Below are 24,131 nucleotides of genomic sequence, written 5' to 3'. Positions count from 1 at the left end.
TTTAACTCCATCAATTATGGAGCACAAATTACACCCTCAATTAAGAGGCACAATTAACGCCTTCATTAAGGCACAGTGAAACGCCTTCCTTTTTGAAACCGGATCGCATGCTGATCCCGGAACTACCGTCGCCGTCGTCACCCTCGGCCACCAAAATGGTATATAGATTTAAATGCATTCATTTACAAGATTCAAAATTCAAATAACCCATAAATAGTACAAATAGATTTAAATGCATTCATTTATAAGATTCAAAATTTGAATCTTTTAATTAATCTTCTAATTACTACATAAAAGTTCAAATTAAAGTAGAAGAGAAAATTCAAATTTTAAAACCAAATAAATTAAAAGAGTCAACTTGCCATTCACAAAAACTAAAATTAAGACCTACATTTACTACTATTAAAATCAAATAAATTCCAAATTTTCAAATCTAAACTAAAATCATGCAACAAAATAAGTCAATCAGAAAAATCTAATATCAAAACACGCGCTAATTAAGCGCCATTACATTACCTCCACCGTCACCGTGCAAGAACCGGAAAAACGCAAACATTCATCATGGACACTAGCGAAAACTAAAAATCGAAAATGCGAATCCAAAACTCAAAAATGTAACTAATCATGTGATATAAAAATGATTACATATACCCAATCTCCTCCGAATCAGGCAAAATAGATCAAGAAATGACAAAATAGGATACAAAACAACACATACACTAATAGATTCAAGCACACCACACCGTTATACTTAATCATGAAAATTATGAGCCACACTATAATAATATATACTGTGAATCCATAAATAATCACATAACCATAATCATGAAGTTTTATGTATTGGAAAGATCGCAACTTGTCGAAAGACTAAAAGCTTCTTGAAACTCGACAATCTTATTTGGAGGAATGGCGCGACGGGGATTGTTAAGCATGATCCGACTAACAATCGATCGTATACGATCATTGTCATTCCCACTCCACACGAAGTCATAACACGGTAACTTGATGAAGAATTGATCTTCACGTGGCGTAATCGGATACCAACTCACCGCTTTGGAATCAAACACGTCATCATAATTGGTAGAAAAATCGTACGCTTAGAACTATATTAATTAAAGAAATGTTTGTTTGTTATAAATCAACCAGGGTAATAAGTAGTTTTATAGTTGAGTATGGGTAATAAGTAGTTTTATAGTTGAGTATGAGTTGATTTAGTGTTTATAATTATCAAGAATGATTAAACTAAATAATTAATGGATACAAAGAATCTTTTTAATTATATAATACTTACATATTTAGAATTAAATTTTATAATATTTGCATATTTAGAATTAATTTTACTTAAAAATCGAGTTGGTTTGAGACTCGACTGACTCTCGTAATTAGGGTAGCAGCTGTCGATTCTCTACTTTGTAGATATTCATCCCCTCAGTGATTAAACTCCATTCACTCTCTCATCTTCTCTTTCATGTATCAGTTTTTTAATAAAATTTAGATTTAGTTATTTGACAATATCTTATTGAGTACCTTCTTATCAAGGTCATTAATCGTACGCATTTTTATTGGGTGTTAGTGTATTGTGTCTCGATATTTTTGTGTCTCTTACTACAATTTTCGATAGTTTTTGTGAGATGGATGCATACCGTATTTTGGAAGCTTTATAAGACTCATATCGATTTTATGACGGTGATGGATGTCGTAAGAGCTTATCTTTCGCAATATAAAATTTTTCATATTCTAGGGTTATTTGTTGCTCTAAAATTAGTTAATGTAACTGATAATTTTGAACATTAAGCTACAAATGATAGTTTACGTGAATGTCACTTACAGTAGATGTCAGTTACGATCAGTGTTATGAAAAGCGCAAATCGGCTCTAGGCGGTGGAAGGACCTTCTAGCGCTTAAGCGGTAAAGCGGACGCTTAAGCGGAATCTTAAGCGGGCCAATAAGCGGATTAATAAAATATAATTAAATATTTAATTTTAATATTAATATATTCAAAAATAATGTTATTTTGTGGTAAGAATTTAAATTTTTAATAATATATATTTTTTAATTTTTTAATATAATTATAGTTATATTATATAAAAAAAATATTTTAAAACTGAAAAATTAGCAAGTCAAAATCATTTTGACCGCTTAAGTACCGTTTAATCTGCTTAACGACCGCTTAATCCGCTTAATAGTCCGCTTAATTTTCAAAAACGCTTAAGAACCCGCTTAATACAAAATCGAGGCGTTTTAGGGCCGATTCCGCTTAGGCGGCCGCTTAAGCGGCCGCTTAATGCGCTTTTTAAAACACTGGTTACGATACAACTAGATGTAGTTGTTGGATTCCCAACATGCCATTGTAATACCTTTTATATTAAAGAATTTGAATATTTTATATGTTATGCAATCTAAAAAAAAAAAGACTACTTGTTTGCTCATTATTTTTCTTACAATCAGGTTCTAGTTGAGATTTGGAGGTTTGTCCGAGTTGGATTCCAATACTTATTTTATTTTTATCTTAATAAAATCATTTATTTGTCAAATTTTTATTTTATTTTATTTATATATATACTTGTATGGTTAAAATTAGAGAATTGTAATGTAAGTTTAAGTGAGTGTATGTATATATCAAAGACAATTTAACGGATTAATTAATTTTAAACTATATCTTATTTATTATGATTATTGTGTTAAATGAAATACTATATCAACTAATTTTATATTATTTTGATTATAATATTACAATATAAATATAGATAAATGATCAAATATAAACAATTTAAATAAAACCCAAGTGAAAAATTCTATATATGACATTACACATCAACATTCACTCCGAGACTAATTTTAATATGAGTTCACGAGAGCCTTGTCAGTTGTCAGGATCTTTTTGATATTATTTTTAAAAATTATTGTGTTGTTAAAAAAAATGCTTGTAAAAAAGTATTGTCATAGAAATCAGATTATTGTTTGGCATTATTTTTATATTTGTATATTTTGAGTTAAAATATTAAATATTAATGTTTTTGGTAAGTTTGATAGTGAAATATGTGACAGTTTCTCACAAAGATTGAAAAACGATTTTTTTTCCACAAGTATAGGGACCTGATTTATCTAAAAACAGTTTTTGAGGTAAAAGTTTTTATACGGATTTTTTTTTTTAAATTTACCACATAATATTCACATGATTTTTAGCAAAAAGATGTTGTTAGTATTGTAAGGGTGACAAATGGAGCCTAAAACTCTCTAACATAGCTCACATTAAGTACACATCAAGAGCCCTACTAGAACCCATCCCAATTCTCAAATGTAAAATAGAATCAACATAGTTCAGATTTTAGACACGTCCAAAAACACTACTAGAATCCATCCAATCCCCCCTGATTCATTCCGATCTTAATAAATTTATTAGGCTCATTAAAGACTCAGCTCATGGTTCGTTCTTGAAGCCACAATCCTTGCCACGCTCATCATTTTTACATGATTTTTATTAAAATATGATCTGTATATATAAATATCAAAATTTTGAAAAATAAAACTAAAAAAATGAGAAATATTAGGGATACATTATTGAATATGTAAATGGATATGGATATCACATAAGACGTGAATCGGTTGTATGCGGTTCGGTTTTTATAGGTTTTACCAGTTTCGGGATCGGTTTCGGTTTGAATTCGATTTTTTGCTAACCCCCAGATTATACGGTATTTACGCAGCGTTACTCCTAAAACACACGTCACTTCCCCAACCGTTAACACCGCCAATATTTCCTCCTCACCTTTCTCCACCATAATCTCTGTCTCTTCAATTCTGTAGCAAACTTTCCCTGTAATATTTTACAGCTAAACCATTTACATTAGGTCGCCATCTCAACAACTAACTCTACCCCTCCTCCGTTTGGTCACTAACCAACATTTGCATTTGACATTCTACTTCCCAGGATAGCTTACAATGCACAGCACTTGTTTGTCTATATAGCTCTTGCATGTTTGCTCTAGCTGGTATCGATTTTTTTGCAAGATAAATATATCATTTTGTTTTTTTTTTTAGGATTATGGTTTATGTACATTAACCCCTTTGGAATGTGTCATGCATTTTTAGATTGAGGTGGCAGGGTGGAAATCATTGAGGAAAAATGTCGCGAAAGAGGGAAGAAGAAAGACTCGAAAGGATTATTCGAGATCTTCTGAGACTCCCGGAAAATAGGAGATGTATTAATTGTAACCATTTGGTAAGGGGTTATTGTCCATTTTATGAATTGTTTTACCCCCTTGAAAAATAAGTATCTGATTTGATTAATGTAATCCCCTGCATTCTCTAATGCTTAATTTTCGAAAGTTTCACTGTAATGGATTTAAGTAATCGTTAGGACATTGTGGAGTTTCTACATATTTTTATAAGTGATATATTATTAGGAAAGTAGGTTCTTCTTGTTTCATACAGATGTTAAGGAAAATCAATATCTAGGAAGATTACTAAAGCAATGGTATGATCTTCTTTCAGGGCCCACAATATGTTTGCACAACATTTTTGACATTTGTTTGCACAACCTGCAGTGGAGTACAGTAAGTTCCTGAATTAATTTTCGATGCTCTACCATCTTCTATACATTATCTGGAGTATTAGATTATCTGCATGACCTAACTAATTGGTTGCACATATATTGTTAGTCGGGAGTTCAATCATCGAGTCAAATCAGTGTCAATGGCCAAGTTTAAATCTGAAGAAGTCACTGCTCTTCAAGCTGCTGGAAATGAGGTATTTGTGTATGTCCATCATGTAATATTATAATGGTTTTTATAGTTTCTTTTCCCATCATCTAACTATATCTCTTTATCTTGCTTTCACACAAAATAGCGAGCTAGACAAATTTATCTCAAAACATGGGATCCAGAACGTAATACTCATCCAGATGGGAGGTAGTTATTTGTTTGGTGTATCTTGATTAAAGTATTTATAGTTGATAAGAACAGTCTAATCATTAATTTCTTTTGTGCTCCAGTAATATTCATAAAATTCGAGATTTTATCAGGCACGTCTATGTGGATAGAAGATATACTGGACAGAGGAGTTTCAGTATGCATGCAATGGCAAAATCAGTAAGCTTTTTGCACCGGAAACACAAATCTTTACACAGCTTTGCTGCCATTGAGTTGGTCCTATTTAACTAAAACAAGCGTATTAGTCGATGCATTTGTCATAGTTAAAGTTTAGCAGGCCATCTCCGGTCAAAGCTATCCCGACGACTAAGCCTATTACTCATACTACAGGGTCAAAAGGGTAGCTTCAATGAGAGGCATTTAATTGAGAGGTCTGGCCTGGGTTCAAGGGAGGACTTCTATGAGAGGCGATACCACGAAAGAGAAAGTCCCAGTGGAAGGAGTGACAGGAATTACAGAGATTATATCAATGACAGTAGTAATAGAAATTATATTGACGGCAAAGATTATAAGAACTGTATTGAGGACAGAAGTCCCGATAGCATATATGAGAGATATGGAACTCTTAGGAGTCGTTCGGCTGCTCACTTTGAGATAGTCGATAACAGGAATCAAAATGATAGATATGGAAGACGATCACAAAGCTTTAGGACTTCTAGATCAGACACCAGTATGTCACCAGAACCTCACAGGATAAGGGAGGAAGCAGACAATATGGCACCAGAAACACAAAGCATAACAGGGAAGGCAAAACTTCCAGTGTTACGCCCTCTTAAAGATATAATGGGCAAGAGTCCTCCAACTCTAAAAGTCAGTGATCCCTCTAAAGCAATTAAGGCTAAGGATTCCAATGCCGCTGCTAATGATCAGGTGAGGACCATCAATGCCAATGATACTTTGTTTTTATTATAAGAAAAGACAGAAATAGTATCGTTACTTATAACTGTAAGAGGATACTGTTGCTTTATAACTCTTTGAAAATTTCCTTCTTTTCTGCTGCGTCTTGAGTGAGAAAGAATGACACTGTCAACTCTGTCATATCAAAATGTAACTGAACACGATTAAAGAGGGTCTGTAACAATAAGAAATTATTTACGTTACACATAAGTTGGTTAATATACCGAGTGACCATCTCCAAGAGCTTGTAGCTTCTTGTTAGTATCTTCATCACCTTCTTTGGTTAAGTATAAATTTATAGAACTATTCTTCTGGGGTTCACCAATACCCAACCAGGGTATAGAAACATAAGATATTGGTTATATAATACATTTACTTTAGTTTTGCCACTGGAAAATTTGTTTATATACTTTCTTAACGCAAGTTAACTGATGTTCAACAAAATATATAAAAAAGTGTTGAATTTAAGTTATATATGTGTTGATATAGGGTTTATTTATAGGTTTTCTAATGAAATGGTGATATTTTTTCAATTATTTTCAATATGGATGATTTATATAACCAATAACTAAAACGTAGTAAAAATAAAAAAGAAGTTTGTAACTTAAAAAAGATTTTACTAGAACCCTCCCTTATATAGGATCCTCTACTATATAGGATTATATATACATATATGAAATATAGGTACAGCAGATGTTATGCTTAAATAGAATAATTTGGTTATTATATATCACCAAATTCCTAGGCGTAGAGAGGTAAGGGCTGCGTGCATCTTATACCCTCCATGGACCTTCCTATGGCGGGATACAGTGGGTATTCTTTAATTGGGTTTGATTATTATCTTTATAATACTTTATCTCTATTTGAAGTGATATATCTGTTTATGTTTGCAAGTTGTAATGGTATGTAAGGCACACGGTATCTTAAAACTGAATCACTCGTACTTTTCGGCCGGTGTACCACATTCACAGTTGCATGAATTAAAATTCAAGAATCAATATAAATCTTAGCCTCAAAAAGCTGTTATGAAGCAAGTTTAAGAAATCCGACAAACTGTCTAAAAACCAAAGTAGACAAACTAGACATATCATATACAGCATTCCAATTTCCCAAGGATGAACCTTGCAGTGTAATGATTGGTAGAGCGGAAGGCTGCAATCATATAAGTTCTCATTATATTAACAACCTGCAAGAAAAGGCATGTAGCTAATCGTTAAAATTAAGCGAGTCTTTCTCATTAATAGTTTAAGCTCAGGTTATTATTCCAAGTCCTTCAGTAAAGAATCTTGGTTAGTTTGCAAAAGCTAACTAGTCTTTTCTAAACTGGTTATACTTGAACGTGTACTAGTTCATGCCCAGATTCTCAAAAAAATTGTTTATTGAGATGGTTCGGCCCGAATTTTTTATGTTTAATGTTTATCAATGCAGAAAAAATCATTCTCGGGTAGTCATGGTTCTGCTGATGTGAAGGCAGATGATAATAAATCAGCAAATGCAAGTGGTTTGATTCAGTACGACAATAATTCTGAGTTACCAGATACTTCTACTAAAGCACAAACAGAATTCAATTCTTCTGTTCAGTCTTCGATAGTGCAAAGGACTAATAATCCTCCCAGTATAAATTCTGTGGAATTTTTATTATTTGAATTGTCAGGCTTAGCAGTAGGGAATGCATCTGAAAAATCAAGCAGTAATGCAGCTACATTAGCTGCACCTGCAACTTTGTCGACTTCACCTGTGGCTTCATCCACTGAACCTGTAGTTTCATCCATCGTACCTACAGCTTCAGTTTTACCAGCAGGGAATGCAACTAAAATTTCAAGCAGTAATACAGCTTCATCAACTGCACCTGGAACTTTGTCAACTTCACCTGTAGCCTTATCAACCGAACCTTTAGCTTCATCAATTGTACCTACAGCTTCATCAAGTCCAGTAGCCTTGTCACCTGTACCCATAGCTCCATCAACTAAACCTGTAACTTCATCTATTGGTACCGCTACTACTGAAAGTGCATCAACACCAAGGACGTCAGTAACTATCTCCGGCGAGGCTGTTGCGGCAACTTCACCGCTAGAAAATGCACAAAACCATCCATTTAGCAGTTCTTATCCTGTGTCACCGGTAGCTGAAGTAGCTGAAGGAAAGGAAGTCCAGAAAACACAGCAACAGAAGCCTTCTGCCTCTCCTTCTGGAACTAATAGCTCTACTAGTCCACAGTGTGCACCAACATTTGAAGCTTTCTTTGATCAGGTGAAATAAATTTACAATAATTTATAAATCGATGCGTTAGATTTGGAGAACCATACTTTCTAGTGGAAGGAGTTATAATTTATAAATAATTTCGCATATAGCCTCTGCTTTCGTTAAAAAGCACATGTAAATAGTTAATACATTGATTTACCTACCCTGTTATTTCCTGCTTTGATTTATAAGCAATAATAATGTAATTGCCTGCAGCCCACATTTTCTTTAGCAGCACCAACTGCTCAAAAAGCTCCAGGTGATGCATCAGCTGAACAATCCACTCAGGCTGTCTCCAAAGCAGCTCAAGCTACTACTTCACCTAGAAATGAATCAAAATCTACTGGAAGAAAAGAGCTCCCAGCAGTTACTAGCAACCTGACTTTTATTGCTTTTGTGTTTTTTTTTATTTGATTATATTATTTAATAATTCAGATTTTTTACCTTCAGGAACTTTTCACATTCAGCTATCCCACATATTCTGCACCAGCTGATAATTGGCAGTTCCGTCCACCTTATGGAGTGGGACATGGCATGCAATATGCTCCTTCTCCAGTAAGGCATATGACCTGGAACAAATCTTAATAAGTTTGTATATAAATAATCTATTTATTGATAGGAGACTGTATGTATATTTTCATTTTTATAATTTGTTTTGAACCAGAGGGTGACTGCTTTTCCTGGTACTGCAAAATCATGGAACCCATTCGATCTTGGAGATGACTCCAGAGCGGTTCAAGGTGCAATGGTATGTGCAAAAAGTAGTATAATTATTTTGAATGAAGATAGGAGCCTTATCTGTTTCTAAGCTAGTACGTTCTTTGTACATAAGCTTGTATTGTGTACTTGCCAATTGCTTCGTACTTCATTGTATTTTCAATTTTCTATACTCAATGGTGATTGCTAGGGTCTCTTTCTACGAGTTGTTAATTCATCACGAGATGACTCACACGATAGGACGGGCTGTGAGGGAGGGCCATACCAAATTGTTGTAACATATCACAAATAATGGTTCTAAAAACCAAAAGCAAGAAAATAAGATGAATAGAGTAAGAATTAGAGCATTCCAGTTTAACGCATTACAGAAAGAGACGAGTATTTCTGTGTTTTTCTGCACTTTTTAATACTTATATTTCTTCATTAATGTTTCTAGTAAATTATTGAGCTGTAACCTTTCAAACCTCAAATCTTGTAAGACAGTTATCCTCAATAGAATATTTCCCGGGAGCAGTTCCACAGACATCACCTCACTCGGGATTGCAGCCTCAGCCATCACCTATTCAATCTGGACATACTCCAGAACTGCCTTCTTATAGAATGAACATGTCCGCAGGTATATTAAATCATTGTATTTGAAGTTTTAATACTTCAATATAACACATACTGCTTCGTTCCATTTATTTATTTGTAATTCATCTTCTAAATTACAATTCCAGGAGGATATATTGGGCAACTACCTAACAACATGCCAATTCCCAGGTATCTACTTAAAAAGTATTTGTTTATAAATACTTCTTGCTCACTTCCTGATAACAACATTACTCATCAGTAAAATCTTGGTTGGTACTGTGTGCATCTTTGTCTGTCATTTGAGATCCCTTATTTTGTTTCCTCAAAGCACAGATATTATTATTTTCTTTAGGGTCATCAACTTTTTTCTCTTCTCCATTTGTAGACCACGAGGAATTGGTAATTTTGGTGGTAATGATGATGGTAACACTGCTTTGGCCACATTGAACCCATATCAACATTCCACTGGTGGTTATTCAAGTAATTTAATCCCCACGGCTTCAAATTCCTTCTCATCTACTGGTGGAAACCCATTTGCATAGTGCCACAAGATGTAATCTTTTGATCTGTCCCCGTTCTTCTCGCATTAGAGAGAAGGTTAAAAAAAGAAACTGTAGTCAGGTAACGCACAGTCTACCTTGTATTATGAAATGACAGTTTCCATGCATAATTTAGCAACATCATGAAACTTTGTCAAGCTTTTATGCTGAAGGCCATTTTATTTCATGTTAAATAAATTCTGGGATAACACTAAACAGTACCTCAATACATATATCATCGTCCCTCTCACAAATACAGTCAATTGCATTGATTTTGTTTGGTACATTTGTTCTTGCCTAAAGGATTTGTGTTTTACATTGCTGCAGACCTGCAGTAACATGAAACGCCTTCTTAGTTAAACTAAAAGAACGCCAGGCTTACTATTCAGCCTTTTTTTAAATATAGACCTTTTATTTGATATTTAACTTTAAAATGTTTGATATTCTCCAGGTCCAGCTTATATCAGTTATATATGGAAGCTTGCTTGCTCCTTCTGCCACATGTAAAGTATCTTCAACGCGAAGAAATCAGTTCTAGGTTTGAGTGTTTCTGACTAATTTCCTTGTTTTTATTTAGGCATGTATACACGAACTTCAAAGCATTGCATATTGATCTTTCTGGGTAAAAAACTTGGGCAATGAGAACACCAAAGAAGTTTCAAAAGTTTGATTCTAACTTCTTTTGTTGGTTTTGGTAGCACGGAAAACATATAGTTCTCGACCACTTTCCAACAAAACTTTATTATTTCACATAAGTCTTAATTTAGAGTCTGTGGGAACAGAGATGTTATGGATTTGTGTTTAAACATACACTAGAACAGCGTTTTTTACCACCAAATTTTCTGAACTTGAGAAGTATATACACCACTAGACCACACACAAATCCTTTTGCAGCACTTGAACCCACCAAGGAAACGGCCGTGCACAAAAGCATCACAAAGGAGTCTTCTTTGGAGTTCATATCCTTGCAACACATAGCTAGCTCTATTCCAGCAAACAATAGGAGCACTCCCAATACCCCAACAGGAAATTGGTTCAAAATCTTCACCAAGGAACTACCTAACAATAAGCCTAAAGCCAACTTAGCTGCGCCAAGAAGTGCTACACAACCTCCACTCCTCCCACCAAACTTGTACTGTCCAGCTAGTCCCCCTGCTCCATGGCAACATGGCATGGCCCCAAACCAACACCCTACTAGGTTCATCACACCCACTGAAACCGAAACTGATGTTGCAGAGATATCTTTTCCCGGGAAAAGATCAGATGACAACTTACAGACTGCAATAACCGAATTTAGAACTGACAAGGGCAGCTGAGGAATTGTTCCTTTGATAAATCCATCCTTCCATGCTTGCTTAGACAACTTAATAACTCCAAAAGGTGATGGACCAAATGTAATATCTTTCACAACTTTAGGCCCTCTTATGAAGGCCAAAACCACACCTAGCAAAAATATTATAAACGCAGAAGGAAGAGAAGCTATGATCTTCCTCAACCTTCTCCCTTTATCAAATCTTTCGACACCGCCACCCAAATCATCACTCTCCTCATCATGTTCATCACCTGCCCCAGTAAAAACTACTATAAAAATGGCACAAACAAGAGCCAAGACCATCCCATCCAATCCAATCCAAGGCCTCTCCCCACTAGACTTAGACTTAGCAAAATTCTGCTCTTTTTGCACATACTTCACTGCAGTCATTGCAAATGAAAGGCCTTGTGCAAGTTGAATCCCCCTTACAACAGGTAAAGGAATAAGCTTGTAAACAAGCTGCATCAAACCTGTCACACCTAACAAAAATAAAATAGCCCCAGTACAAATTCCAGCAGCCATGACCTCCGGGATCCCAAAATCCGGGGTGGAAATGGCCACTGCAGCAATAGATTTCATGGGTTGCACCGGCATAGGAACACCGTAGATTGCACCAGTCACAATATTGTACACACCAGTGAAAACCAGAGTAGTTCCAAGATTAAGGTCTTTGGCTAATGTCAAGGCCAAGACAATAGGAATATAAGTTCCTAAGTCCCCCATGGCTCCATTGAGCTCAGACCATTTCGATCGAAAACGTAGATTGGTTTTCAGTTTTCCAGCCATAGTAGTTAAAGGGGATGACATGGGGTCGTTTGGGGTGTTTTGTGGTGGATTTCTGTTGGATTCCATGGCAGAATGTAGCAGTGAAGTTAAATGGCATGAAACATACTAATATATACACTCAAACACATGCATATTAAAGTAGTACTGTAATATGTATGGAGAAAGAGTAGAATGTATGGAGTCAAAAAGTCCCTTTAAGAGTTGAGAGGCCGTTAAGAGTGGAGAATAAGGTGGCGTGAGGTATCTTCTTCATGGTTTGCAATTTTGAATAAGATAAGCCATAAGGTGCAGGAACAGAGTTTTGTTTCTTCATGGGGCTTGTTTTAGTTATGATCTCTGTTTCTATAAAATTTTATCTATATCTATAGGTAAAATAATTAACCAAAAAATTCTGTCAAAAAAAATAAAAAAATTAACCAAAAAATTAAATTAGTACAGCTAAAAAATAGCCCAATTTTGTATGTTCATATTTTTTTTCAGATGATGTAACCGTTTGTTATAAACATAATTATTTTTATACTAATTTATAACCGGTGCAATGTAAGAATTTGTTATTCGAACTATAAAATAAAATTTTGATATATTTTAGTGGAATATAAAAAATTTCAATTAAAATTTAGTCGACCAATTAAAGTTAAAAATGAAATCATTAATTTAAATTTATCTAATCCGGTGTTTGGAAAACTAAAGAAAAAATGTCAACTCAATAGAGGCCGCTCATGTCTTTGTCAATTTATGTTTGGAAATTTAATACTATGATGAAAGCTGTGGAATCTCGCATCGAATGTGGTGACATGGTAGTACGGTGACCATTAATAGCTTTCCTGCCACTCTCTGTGATGTAAAATCATCTTGGATTTCTCACTTTTTGTTGATTTGAGAATCAGATCATGTCGTAAAAGGGAGTATTAAATCAGCTCTTTTTCACTGGTGTATCCGCGAGCGCATGCTTAAGAGCAATCCAAATGCAAGCTCTCATGACTCATATTTGATTTAAACGGACAAGATTTAGGGGTTTGGATTAAAAATCAGTCTTCCAACACAACTCCCTATCCTCTAAAAATTTTAGGGGAGAGAAAACTCATCCCCTTATTTGAGGGAGGAAAAAGTCAACCCCTATAATGCCACGTCATCAATATTAACATATACTCCCTCCGTCCCTTTTTATCTGTCCATTTTGGAAAAAAAAACACATACCAAGAAATAATTGATTGTATGAACTTTTTCATTAAATACCTCTAATTAATATCTTGAAAATGGTGGAATACCCATACTTTATGTCTTGAAAACATGAATTCAACCAAGTTTTAAATAAGTCAAGCCTTGAAAATTGAAATTATGGAGATATATTTGAAAAGCTATCACTAAATTAGTTTTGAAAGTATAAATGGACAGATAAATAGGGACAAATTTTTACTTCCAAAGTAGACAGATAAATAGGGACGGAGGGAGTACTACTCTAACTCTACCTCTTCTCACATATATTACCTTAAATATTGAATAAAAATATTAATTTTTAAATTATAGGTAACAAGTATAGGTAATACCATTAGAGTAAAACAACTTTTTGCTTACTTATATTTTAGGTAACCATTATTTTATTATATTTTAGGTAATCAATATAGAGATTACCCTCGAAGATGCTCTAATACTGAAATTTATAAATGATTACTATTAGTTTTTTTTAATAGTGGTGAACACCCTCTGTATACAATAACCACACCAATCAAAATGAGCCAATGATATACTCCCTCCATTTCAAATTAAATGTTTATAATCAAAAATTTATACAGTTTAAGAAAAGTGAATGGTTATAAATTAGATACATTAAATGATCATAATATGTGAAATGAAGTCGATCTACGAAATATAAATAAGAGATATGTGAAGTATAAATGATTTTGGAAATACAAGTTTACATGGATAGTTGAAATGGATAACTAAATTGAAACAAGTTTTTTTCTTAAAATTGAACATGTAAATTGAAACGGAGGGAGTAGAATTTAGTGCTTAATATGTGCTCATGAGCACACACTATACAAACCCTTAAAAGATTCTGGTGCTCGTTAATTATCATAATTTCTATAAAATAGTCTCAAATACCAATATCGAAGAAGATGGTCGTGATATGTTATTCTACAATTCAAAAAGCTAAATCGTCTGACGATTATCCTTTAACACTATGCGATCTAGTGTTTCGAAATTCTAAACATCAGATTGTGTTGCGTTTTGCTCCTAAAACGTCGGATCATGTTATATTTTATATAATTTTCAGACCTAAACATAACACGATATAGCATTTTCGTCAAAAAAAACAAAATTTTAGATTATTTGACATTAATAAATGTTATTTGAGATTAATTATCTTAATTATTTTGGACATCACCTGTGAATTTTGTGACATCCAAAGCTTTTCTGTAAATCAAATCACTGAAATACTTGTAAAATTATTGCTCCTAGTAACAGTTATGAAGTTTATACAAATTGTGTCCGAGTGTACTCGCGGGGTAAATTTTCAAGGCAATACATTAGTTTAATTCTAGATTTTCTAATGTGACAAATACTTTGAAACCCATACTGTCTGTAATCAAATTTAAACGATTTTCTTTTTGTGATTGATTGCACAGATGTGAAAGATTATGTTAAAATGTTGTGGTAGAATGGTTATCATGCAAATTCAAGACGGAGAGTATTGATTTAATAATGATGTCTTATACAATATTAACGGTAGAGATTGATCGATTAATTTCCGTTAAAAATTGAAAGATCCAAATCATTAAATCATTTAAAATTTGCATATTCATTTATTTTTACCAGATATTTATATCTATACGGTTGGATTTTAAATTATATATATATATTGTGAATTTGAGGCTGCAGAAACTTTTCTTAGTGTAACCTTTGAATTCTCTTTTTCCATAGAAATTTATAGTTGATCCTGAAATGCTATAATATTTGTCGAACTAAAAGATAAATAACTTATCATTTTCTCTGAGAGCACAGAGATCTACTTTCGAACCATCAGCCATGACAACTGCATTTCCTCTTTTCCCAAACTTCTTTTCTGCAGGGCCACAGAAAATCCACATATTAATTTTTACATACACAAACAGCTAGATAGGTAACTGATTAGTGTTCATTTTGTGTAGTTTATGTAATGTAAATGCACTTGTTTTGTTGCTTAAAAGCCTACAGGCACAGAGTTGCATTGCTGAAGCCAGAAAGTATTTGGACTTGCATGCATATTCTATTAATGATGCAATGTTCAGTCTGTAAATATCTCTTGACTGATATAAAATAGCTCTCACCAGCCAAGCTTAGAAGGTCTTGCATTGATTCAGGAAGATGGATCAGTTTCCCGGTTCTTTCACTTTCCGTTAATGCTTCCTTGTCGGGATGGTGCCCATGTATAATCAACCTCAAAGGGAATGTGTAATTTGAAGATGTAGTAGGATATATATGTGTTTCTGCAAATGAATATAGTCGTCGTCAAAATTTATTGTAATCGTAGCTACATATATCATCAAAGTTCAACATGGAAGAATGTGCTGTTGAGACACATTTTCTTTTTTATCTTCAAGTAATATTTATCATGTATTAATCACTCATTTATGGTCCTTTATCCTCTGGTATTTTTACGCATGTACAATTATTATTAATTTACGCAATAGACAAGTCGGGCCTTAACTTATTAACAACCTTTAGTATGTTCACTGTGACCGAAATGTGATGCTTCTTCATGGTCTTGTAATCCTGAATGCTGAAGAACATATCAAATATTGTTAGATTCTGCTTGAGTGAAACTTGCTGTTAATCAAATTATTGTAACATTATTGCTGAAGCATGTACAGTACCTTGGAATTTCCTGTACTTATTCTTGTTAGAGAAAAGTGTCACCCAGGTTCTAATTCAAAGAAACAACTAAACAAATTACTAACAAACATTTGCTTATGATGGAGTGTTAAAAGGGTGCTGCACTCTTGTCAATGTAATCTCCAGTCAGCACTCTTCTTGACAAACAATGAGCTGTGTAATTCCGTTTTTGCTTATGTTTAAGTTAATCACCTACCTGAGAAACTAGTGTATAGTGTTGCTAAGCCTAGAATTTGTCATATTTCAATTCGGGACCTATGATTTTTTTTGTGCTTCCATATTGAAGTGATGAACTGACATACTTCGCTAGAACTTTGTACCTTGTGACTCAAATTAAATTTAAGTCATCAAGTTAGAGGAATACACTGCTTTCTATTTTAAAGAAATCTCATTATCTCAGGAGATGCTGCTCAGGGAATCATGCAATTCTGATGGTTCAGGATCACATATACGATATAGAAATGTATAGAGGAGACAAGAATCTTATATCTACTGTAGATTTAGATGAATATGGTTTTCATAAATAACACCAATTCAAAGGAAGTACCTTGATATTCATTAAATCTTGCATATCAGATAAAGATGGAATTTCATCCTGCATATCCTTGTTTAGGCCCTCCAAATGCTGCACCGGAAGGTCAGTACATGTAATTTTATACATGCTGATGAATACATTATAGAAAAGAACTGATGTCATAGCAGAAAACCCTCGAGGATGTAAAATCTGAGTCTGGAACTAGTGATTATGATATTTCTGTACACTCGTAAGTTTTTTTAATTTCCAAATAGACGACAATTCTCCCACTCTATTAAGATGCCAAATCCAAAAATTTCGAGAAAAAACAAGTGGAAAATAATTGATAACTATATTCAGATAAGTTGAAATGGACTCAAACCTTAACAAAGTTGGCAAGTATTGTCTTTCCATCTCTATTCAACGGCTGCAGTGTTTGCTTAAAATAGGGATGGCTGATCCTAATTACTTGACAAAGACTCCTTGTTCTCACCGTGAAAGGTTGGGGCTCATTGAAAATTACTCCTATTTCCCCGAAGACATCACTTGCACCTAGATTAGTCAAGAACTGGAAGGCCCTGAGCTTAAGTTTGCTAACACTTCGGAAAATACATTGAAAAATTGACTAATATATTATTCATCTTTCTCTTGCTTTCTTCATTTAAATATTACCTTTATAAATCTTGCGTTGACATGCTACATAATAAATATTACATAATTTTAGAAGCTTACCTGCTCTGTTGCATTTTTGCGTATCAGAATATCCTGCAAGTTTAGACTGTTACTCACAGTGGGAGGCTAGACGCCAGATGGGCCTGTGAAAAAGATAATATATATACCAGGGTTCCGCAGGCAACAATGTAGAAATCTGTTGGCATCTCATTTTGCAAAATGATTTCAACATTGGGTGGGAAATATTCTGCTTTTATTTCTGATACCTGTTAAGAAAGGCCATGTTATTGCATGCAGCATGTATTAAATTCTCTGGAACTCTGATAACTTCGGGTTTTAAAGACTCATTATCCATATTTTCCATTACACCTATTGTAGTAATTTATGATTTCTCTATATGAAATCTGCTTTCCAGGACACTGTGGGAGTAGCCCACTTCCAAGTGCTTCATATATTCAGAACAGGTAATCTTAACTTCAAAATCTTTTGAGCATGTCATGAACATGGAAGCATATCCAAGGAATAAAGGTTTTACCATCTGCCCTATAAGCTCTTCCGAGACATTTCTGAAAAGGTAGGTGTCTTCCAAAGTGTTCCGGAAAAGATGTTGAGCAATGCTAGATCTGATTGCCTTAGGAAGATCTTGAAGAACTTCTTCTTGTTGTAATTCTGCTGTCTTGTACTTGAGCTGCATGTGTGTGAGCATTTGCTCTTTCAAACCTTCAGGAAGGCGATTTTTGCTTGCATATTGTAATAATTCATTAAAGGCATCCCTCTGCAAGGTCATTGTATGAACAAGCAAAATGAGGTAGTGTATAATTTAGAGCCAGAAGACTAAAGGAGAGCCAATGAAGCCATATATGGTCTCATGGTTATATTTTATATATTAAAGTATCATTTTCCAATTTCAGTCAAAAGTTTGAGTGTTTGAACCTATAAAGAGAAGAACAAGAGTTACCATGATAGATGTTCTAACAGCACCGTGAACTATAAGATTTGTCATGTTTCCAATTATATATGCTGTGAGGCCCATGTTGAATAGCATATAGAAAATGTTGAAGGTTTTTTCTCCTGTATTCTTCGAGTACAAGTCTCCATAGCCAACTGTTGTAAGTGTCACAATTGACCAGTACATTGAATAGGTGTAGCCTACCCAGATGCCTTTCTCTTTAAAATCCCCTAGATGATGTCCGATCCAAGTTTCTGAAGGTGTTTTGTGTTGAAAAGCTAGCCAATAGTAAAAGCATGCTGCTGAGTGCACTGCGAGTACTGTGACCTGAGATAGTTACAGGTTTAAAAGATAACTTGTAAGACTTGAAATTAATTTGAACACTAACAACAGAGTTCGCTAGAAGTATTTGTGTAACATAGTTTAGGGAAATTTAGAACCTACAGATATAAGCTTGCAGAATCTTGTCCAAAAGTAGCTGAAGCGTATGTCTTTCTCTAGCCTGGATAAACAGGTTCCAGTTAGATTCGAATCAGCTTCTAATCTCTTCATTTACCATATATATATATATATATATATATATATATATATATATATGTAAGAAATATTAGCTTTCTTAGGGGAAAACAATTACTTATAGTTGCAATTCATGGTTCTGTAGAGAGTTATATGCCTTAGATCAATATATATGACCTCTATAAGATAATGTGAGACCGAGAGACTTATGGTCAAAATTTACAAAGAACTCAATTTTTCACGGTCAATAGTTTACAATTGGAACTAAGCATATTGTATATTCACAATGTTACTGGAATTGAGCTTCTGAAGAAAGATCTAACCTGGAAAATAGTTCACTAACACGTCTAAGTCTCCAGAGCCGAAGCAAGTTAAGGAAACCAAAGACATTACTGGTATGCTTTTTACCAGAGAAACTTTGGTATATATGCTGAAATGGGAGAGTTGATGCAACGTCCAATGGGAACCAGAGGTGTGTGATATACCTAAACAGAATCATGTGCGGCTATATTATAAATGGATTTGAAAGATAAACTAATGCGGAAGTATGTATTATCTGTCTATGAGCATAAGTCTATGAATTCTTGCCATAACCTATAGTTACATACCTCATTGATATTTTCTTGTGATCGTGAATGAGCAGATAAGTAGATTTATCTACATAAGCAACAAAGAAAGTGAGGAAGATATCGATGGCAAAGAAGACGTCAACCACCAAATCAATGTACAGAAGTACTCCTGTAGATGCCTTCTTGAATGCTAGCTCGAAAGGAGATGACCATGCGGAGTAGATAACCAGCACCACCAGAAAGGTTTGCCACCACCTGTGGTACATAGACGAATTTGTTAAAAGCTTAGTCAAATGATGACTCTTATTATCAACTTGTATTTTTAATTTAGAAATACTATTTCAGAGAACAGAACTGAAAGAGAAGGAAGCAGGGTAATCAAGAAATGGTATACAAGTCACAGATTGCCAAACTACATATCTAAAATACACATATGTGTAAAGAGGCGGGCAGCTACCGATATCTACGATCATAAGGAGCAACAATATATTTTCCAAGCAATGAATATTCTTCTTGATCACCCACAACAGTTCCAAAAGCTGGCAAGAGACTGCTAGAAACTGAAGTTATAACATTAATCTCATTGTCATTTGAACCCCCACTTTTATACATGAAGTTAACATGATGTTTGGAAGCCATCTCCTGATTCTCAGCACTTGATATGTATGAGCAATAGATGTGATTAATTACTATCAGCAACAGTCATATGCTTCAAATTATGACAATGTTGTCAAAATGAAAATGCAAAATTCCAAACCATCACATGTATCTTGCATCGAAAGTAGTGTCAACAAAGATGTCTTTTTCCTTAACTTTGAGTTGTCTTGTTTTCTTCACTGCAATATATGCATCTGTGTATATATGAAGCATATATTTTCCTTCCTTTTTTATGTAGCTTCTGAAATGTATAAAGCCTCATATTTCATAATTTGTTCTTCACTATTCTTACTATTGGCTCTATCTAAATTATATTTCTTATCAGTTGTGAAGTTTCAATGAAAAGGGTTATAATATAGCATCAGAATCAGTGGACTTCAGTGTTGATCCTGATACAGTTGCGGTGTTAAACTACTTGAGCTTATTAACATCTATAAACGTCGGAAAATTTCTCAAATCAAAGAGAAGTACATCTGCTATCTTGCTTTGGTAATTCTTAACAAATAATATGTATGACAGGAAAAAAAAGACACCTCTTTAACTGTTTTTCACAAAGTGCTCTGACAATTTGAGTCCCTTCCCGGATTTGGCTTCAGTTGTTTCTGTATCTTAATTATCTGCACACAAAGCCATTCATAAGCAACAGAATCAGATCAGACTAACTCAATGAAGCCGTCAAAACCTCATCACATGAACATGTATTTCTCCATCCTCACACCTCGATCTTCATTTTCAAACTGATTGAGCTCCAACTCCACTGTATCTGACCCATGCACTAAGATTTAGAGCTAACTCAACAGCAATCAAATTTAGCACTTTTCAAGCACACTCCCCCAACTTTACAGGGCACGTCCTTCCCATTGCAATAGCAAGAGCATGCAATGCTTCCTCTATTCATTCTTTCACAAAATCGTCCCATTAAAAAACCTAATCCCAAATTTCAGAAACAAATTGTTTGTTTCTTTCTACTCCAAAAACAAAAGCTCCGAAGCTATACTATCAAGTCACCATTTCTTATAAATTTTTTGTTTACATACACAACAATGCTAAACCAATTATACATGACATTCGACATTCCTTAAATTTATCGAAACACGATCTGTGTGCAACAACAATACCAAAGCAAAAAACAATAAAAACAATTGTTATTGCAAAAGGTCCTGGAGACGCCGTTCCAATTCATCCAAACGAGAACTCCAGTCGCTTCGAATTCGCAAAGGCTTGACAGGAGGAGTCTCAACACCACTGCTAGTAGAATTCATATCCGTTTTCGCTTTGGAATCAGGAGCTGGCCGGAGCAGCTTCTTTTTCTTGGTATTATGTTTACGAACAGTGGCTCTCTGTAGAGCCCTCAGTATATCAGACCCACTCGGCACTTGAACTCCGCTGTCTCCTGATTGGAAGATTACAGTGTCTTCGGGTTCTGGCGTTGGGACTTGAACGTCGTCGTTTTCGTCGTCGTCGTCGTGGAGGTTGTAATTGAAATTAGTGTTCTGGCGGCGGGAACGACGGGGCTGGAACTTGGCGGAGACGAAGAAGATGCGGCGATTGGAGGGTTGAGTAGGAGTGGTGCTGTCAAGTGGCCATGGTTGGAAACTTCCTCTGCACGCCCACATCTTCTCCTATCTTCCAAAGCTTACGATTTGGATAATTTGATTTAAATACTAACAATAATCAAAACCAAAAATTATTTTTAAGTTATATTTTTCTTTTAAAAATCGGTCATTAGAACTAATTGATTATCAGAATTAATCGATGGACATATCAATTCAAGATTTATCTGCAGTTTTATCATAAATTTTTTGGATAAATCTGAATTTTTTTAATCAAATTGAAGTATAATTGATAAATTAGTTAAATTTTTTTATTTTAAAGATTAATCGAAAACTTTAATATATTGACCTTTTTTTATCATAATTTTAAGTAATAATGTATTAAAGATCGTATCCGAAAAATATGATTCCAGATATAATTTTATAACGATTAACGTTAAATCATTTAGTGTTTATTTTTATTTTTACTTTTTTTTTATTTTTAAAAACAAAGATGCTATCCTGTTCCGGCTGGGTCGGCTTGTCTGGGACTTGATCTTGGCACTAGTTTAGCGTTTACCTTTTTTCAGGTCAAATCCATAAAACAAATAGTACCTAGGCACTAGCTCTTGATCATACAAAGTTATGAAGTAACATTAGTTGTCTAACATTTGAAATCCAAAACCCATATAACATTTCGCTAAAATTATACATCTTGTTTTATTTTGTTATTATATGTCTAACAGTATATAATGTTGTGTTTTAGTGTTATTCATGGTCATATTTTCAGAATATGATTTTTAAGACATTTTAACTTTCAAATATGTTATTTAGGATGTCTCGACCCCAAATTATAATATTTAAGACCTTTTTCTAATTATACACAAATTTATAAATTTAAAAAAATATTATATGATGATAATTCGTACTGAATTTTCTTGTTCAATAACGTTTGTTTATTTATTTAGACCACCCATCATCATCTAAATTCTCTTGAACAGGTAATCTTTCTCATGTTGCCATGTATTTTCGGTAAACGTTCATTAACTTATGGAAATACAAAAGTTAAGATTCAGTCCGTTCATTTAGATAAGATTATGTTGAAACTAACGGGGTGTATTCGATTGGGATTTTAATGCATTGTTTTTAGTCTATGGATTTTCATGGATTGTATGGGATTTTGATTTTTTGCGGATTCTTGATGAAATGTTCCAGAGTTGATAGGATTTAGGTACAATGCTTCAAAATCCCATTGAATTTGGTGGCATTTCACAAAACTTAAAATACACTGAAGAATGCCACAAAATCTATCATTTTATGAAATGAAAAAAAATCCATCAGCATTTGAATACCATCAGATTTTAATGGATTTTAAACAATCCCAATTGAATACTATCGGATTTTAAAGCATAATTTAAAATCCCAATTGAATACCACTAGATTTTGTAGCATAGTTTAAAATCCCAATTGAATACCTCAAGATTTTAATGGATTTCAAACAATCCCAATCGAATACCCTCGGATTTCATGAATGCAAAAAAATGCTTTAAAATCCCAATCCAATTAATGTTGTATTTGAGTGTGGTGAATGGAATGGAATAATAACTGAAAATTAAAAAAAATGATAAAAAAGGTAAAAGGAAGGACTTGAGAGAAAAAAAGGAATGAATGTAAATTTTGTATAAAAAAATATTTCTTCTGTATAAAATAAAAATTAGGTAGAAATTGGTATGAGATGGGATAGAACACACCTTCATAAAATTAAAGTGTTTGAGCTCTCATCCTTGATGATAAGAATGAAATTACAGAAGTAAAGAAATTACTAAACATTCAAATAAATTTAAATTTCAATCTGTTTCCTCCATTTCATTCATCTCAACCAAACACAACAATCTCAACCAAACACAACAGTAAATAATTTTTATTTCACGGACTTTTTGAACAAAGATTGTCACTGTGCATTATGAAACTGTTTCATAAATTAAGATGAACAAAACTGTGGGTAGTTCAAGGAATCTATTGATTCTAAACTAAGATTGGCCTATAGAAAAAGAGTGCAAAAGCAATTAGCTTTAATACAAACATTTTAGGTTATGTTATTCTGTAGTACAAAACTATATTAATAAAACTGAATGAGAGTTGCCTAAAACCTCAGTACTATGTCACATAATATAATTAATTATTTACAAAACTATTTGAGCACTCCGGCAATATTTGGCCAAAATGCTGTTACATCTGATACTGAGTGTACAAACAAGGACTCTATAGCTGTAATGATAAAAAATTGCATGATTGCCGGCTTATGGGATCTAATGGTTCCCTGGTATAAAATTACAGCTCATATGTACACAATGGACAACTGCCAAAAAAGTTCCATATACGCTTTGAATATTAGAGGACGTTCAAGAACAGGATTAATAGCAATGGCTGAAATTGAAGGGCCCAGAGATGCACAAAAGAACCATGGTGCATACTGAATCTAGGCCCAAACAGCACTCGTTAGCAGTTAAGGTCTATTCAATTTATAGACCTTCCCATTTATCCATGTTTGTTGAAAGCTGCACAACAGTAACCTTCTTGAATATTGCACAGTGCAGAGCATTAATATTTGATAGTTGACTCTCATCGAGTAATTTACATGTACTGAGCTAACCACTGCTTGCACATATCAAGAACAGGAAGAGCATTTGCATGCAATGCCTGCAAAAAGAGAAATATGTATTTATAATGCAACTCTTCAGGCTCATATAACCTAGATGCAAATCACTTGAAACGTTATATTTAATTTCCGAAATTGCTAGAAAAAGCAGTAAAGAACATTTGTTTTTATTCTGCAATGTTAATGTAGTATTA

General features: G+C 33.9%; 4 protein-coding genes across 9 annotated transcripts in view; 1 reads left to right on the top strand and 3 right to left on the bottom strand.

The window, feature by feature from the left end:
* The first annotated feature begins 3,594 nt into the window (after nt 1-3,594).
* On the top strand, nt 3,595-10,954 carry LOC108206636 (probable ADP-ribosylation factor GTPase-activating protein AGD14). 3 transcript variants are annotated; one of them, XM_017377002.2, is made up of 15 exons: nt 3,597-3,992; nt 4,093-4,222; nt 4,495-4,556; nt 4,662-4,749; nt 4,849-4,910; nt 4,994-5,090; nt 5,262-5,801; nt 7,257-8,078; nt 8,286-8,435; nt 8,520-8,624; nt 8,734-8,817; nt 9,270-9,402; nt 9,506-9,548; nt 9,745-9,980; nt 10,350-10,954. In XM_017377002.2, exons 2-14 carry the CDS (start codon nt 4,127-4,129, stop codon nt 9,899-9,901), a joined length of 2,439 nt encoding a protein of 812 aa, XP_017232491.1. In that variant the 5' UTR covers nt 3,597-3,992; nt 4,093-4,126; the 3' UTR covers nt 9,902-9,980; nt 10,350-10,954. The 3 variants fall into 3 exon arrangements, with proteins under 3 accessions (XP_017232492.1, XP_017232491.1, XP_063943548.1); XM_017377003.2 differs by lacking the exon at nt 10,350-10,954 and having other exon boundaries at nt 3,595-3,992; nt 9,266-9,402; nt 9,745-9,840; XM_064087478.1 differs by lacking the exon at nt 3,597-3,992 and having other exon boundaries at nt 4,000-4,222.
* Nucleotides 10,538-12,332, bottom strand: LOC108206637 (molybdate transporter 1). The gene has a single exon (XM_017377004.2). It carries the CDS (start codon nt 12,060-12,062, stop codon nt 10,686-10,688), a length of 1,377 nt encoding a protein of 458 aa, XP_017232493.1. The 5' UTR covers nt 12,063-12,332; the 3' UTR covers nt 10,538-10,685.
* Nucleotides 12,333-14,891: 2,559 nt separating this feature from the next.
* LOC108207538 (potassium channel KAT3) lies at nt 14,892-20,260 on the bottom strand. 3 transcript variants are annotated; one of them, XM_064087476.1, is made up of 13 exons: nt 19,547-20,259; nt 19,129-19,344; nt 18,844-19,005; nt 18,449-18,506; nt 18,014-18,331; nt 17,591-17,830; nt 17,223-17,321; nt 17,116-17,148; nt 16,766-16,951; nt 16,417-16,494; nt 15,696-15,756; nt 15,305-15,463; nt 14,892-15,060 (listed from the first exon to the last, which is right to left on the bottom strand). In XM_064087476.1, exons 1-13 carry the CDS (start codon nt 19,726-19,728, stop codon nt 14,960-14,962), a joined length of 1,893 nt encoding a protein of 630 aa, XP_063943546.1. In that variant the 5' UTR covers nt 19,729-20,259; the 3' UTR covers nt 14,892-14,959. The 3 variants fall into 3 exon arrangements, 2 of the variants coding, with proteins under 2 accessions (XP_063943546.1, XP_063943547.1); XR_010288901.1 differs by lacking the exon at nt 14,892-15,060 and adding an exon at nt 15,851-15,900 and having other exon boundaries at nt 19,547-20,260; XM_064087477.1 differs by lacking the exons at nt 14,892-15,060; nt 15,696-15,756 and having other exon boundaries at nt 19,547-20,260.
* Nucleotides 20,261-23,330: 3,070 nt separating this feature from the next.
* Nucleotides 23,331-24,131, bottom strand: part of LOC108208758 (uncharacterized) — a 42,845-nt gene continuing 42,044 nt past the window's right edge. For both annotated transcript variants that reach the window (XR_010288900.1, XM_017379282.2), the window contains one exon: nt 23,331-23,978. Coding sequence is in view for 1 of the 2 variants with exons in the window: in XM_017379282.2 (XP_017234771.1) it covers nt 23,913-23,978 (66 nt within the window). In the remaining variant the exon portion in view is untranslated. The remainder of the gene's footprint in view (nt 23,979-24,131) is intronic.

This window comes from Daucus carota, chromosome 2, assembly GCF_001625215.2.
Source record: "Daucus carota subsp. sativus chromosome 2, DH1 v3.0, whole genome shotgun sequence".
NCBI lineage: Eukaryota > Viridiplantae > Streptophyta > Magnoliopsida > Apiales > Apiaceae > Daucus > Daucus carota.
The sequence above is the reverse complement of the archived record's forward strand: the minus strand, read 5'-3'. Positions and strand labels throughout refer to the sequence as shown.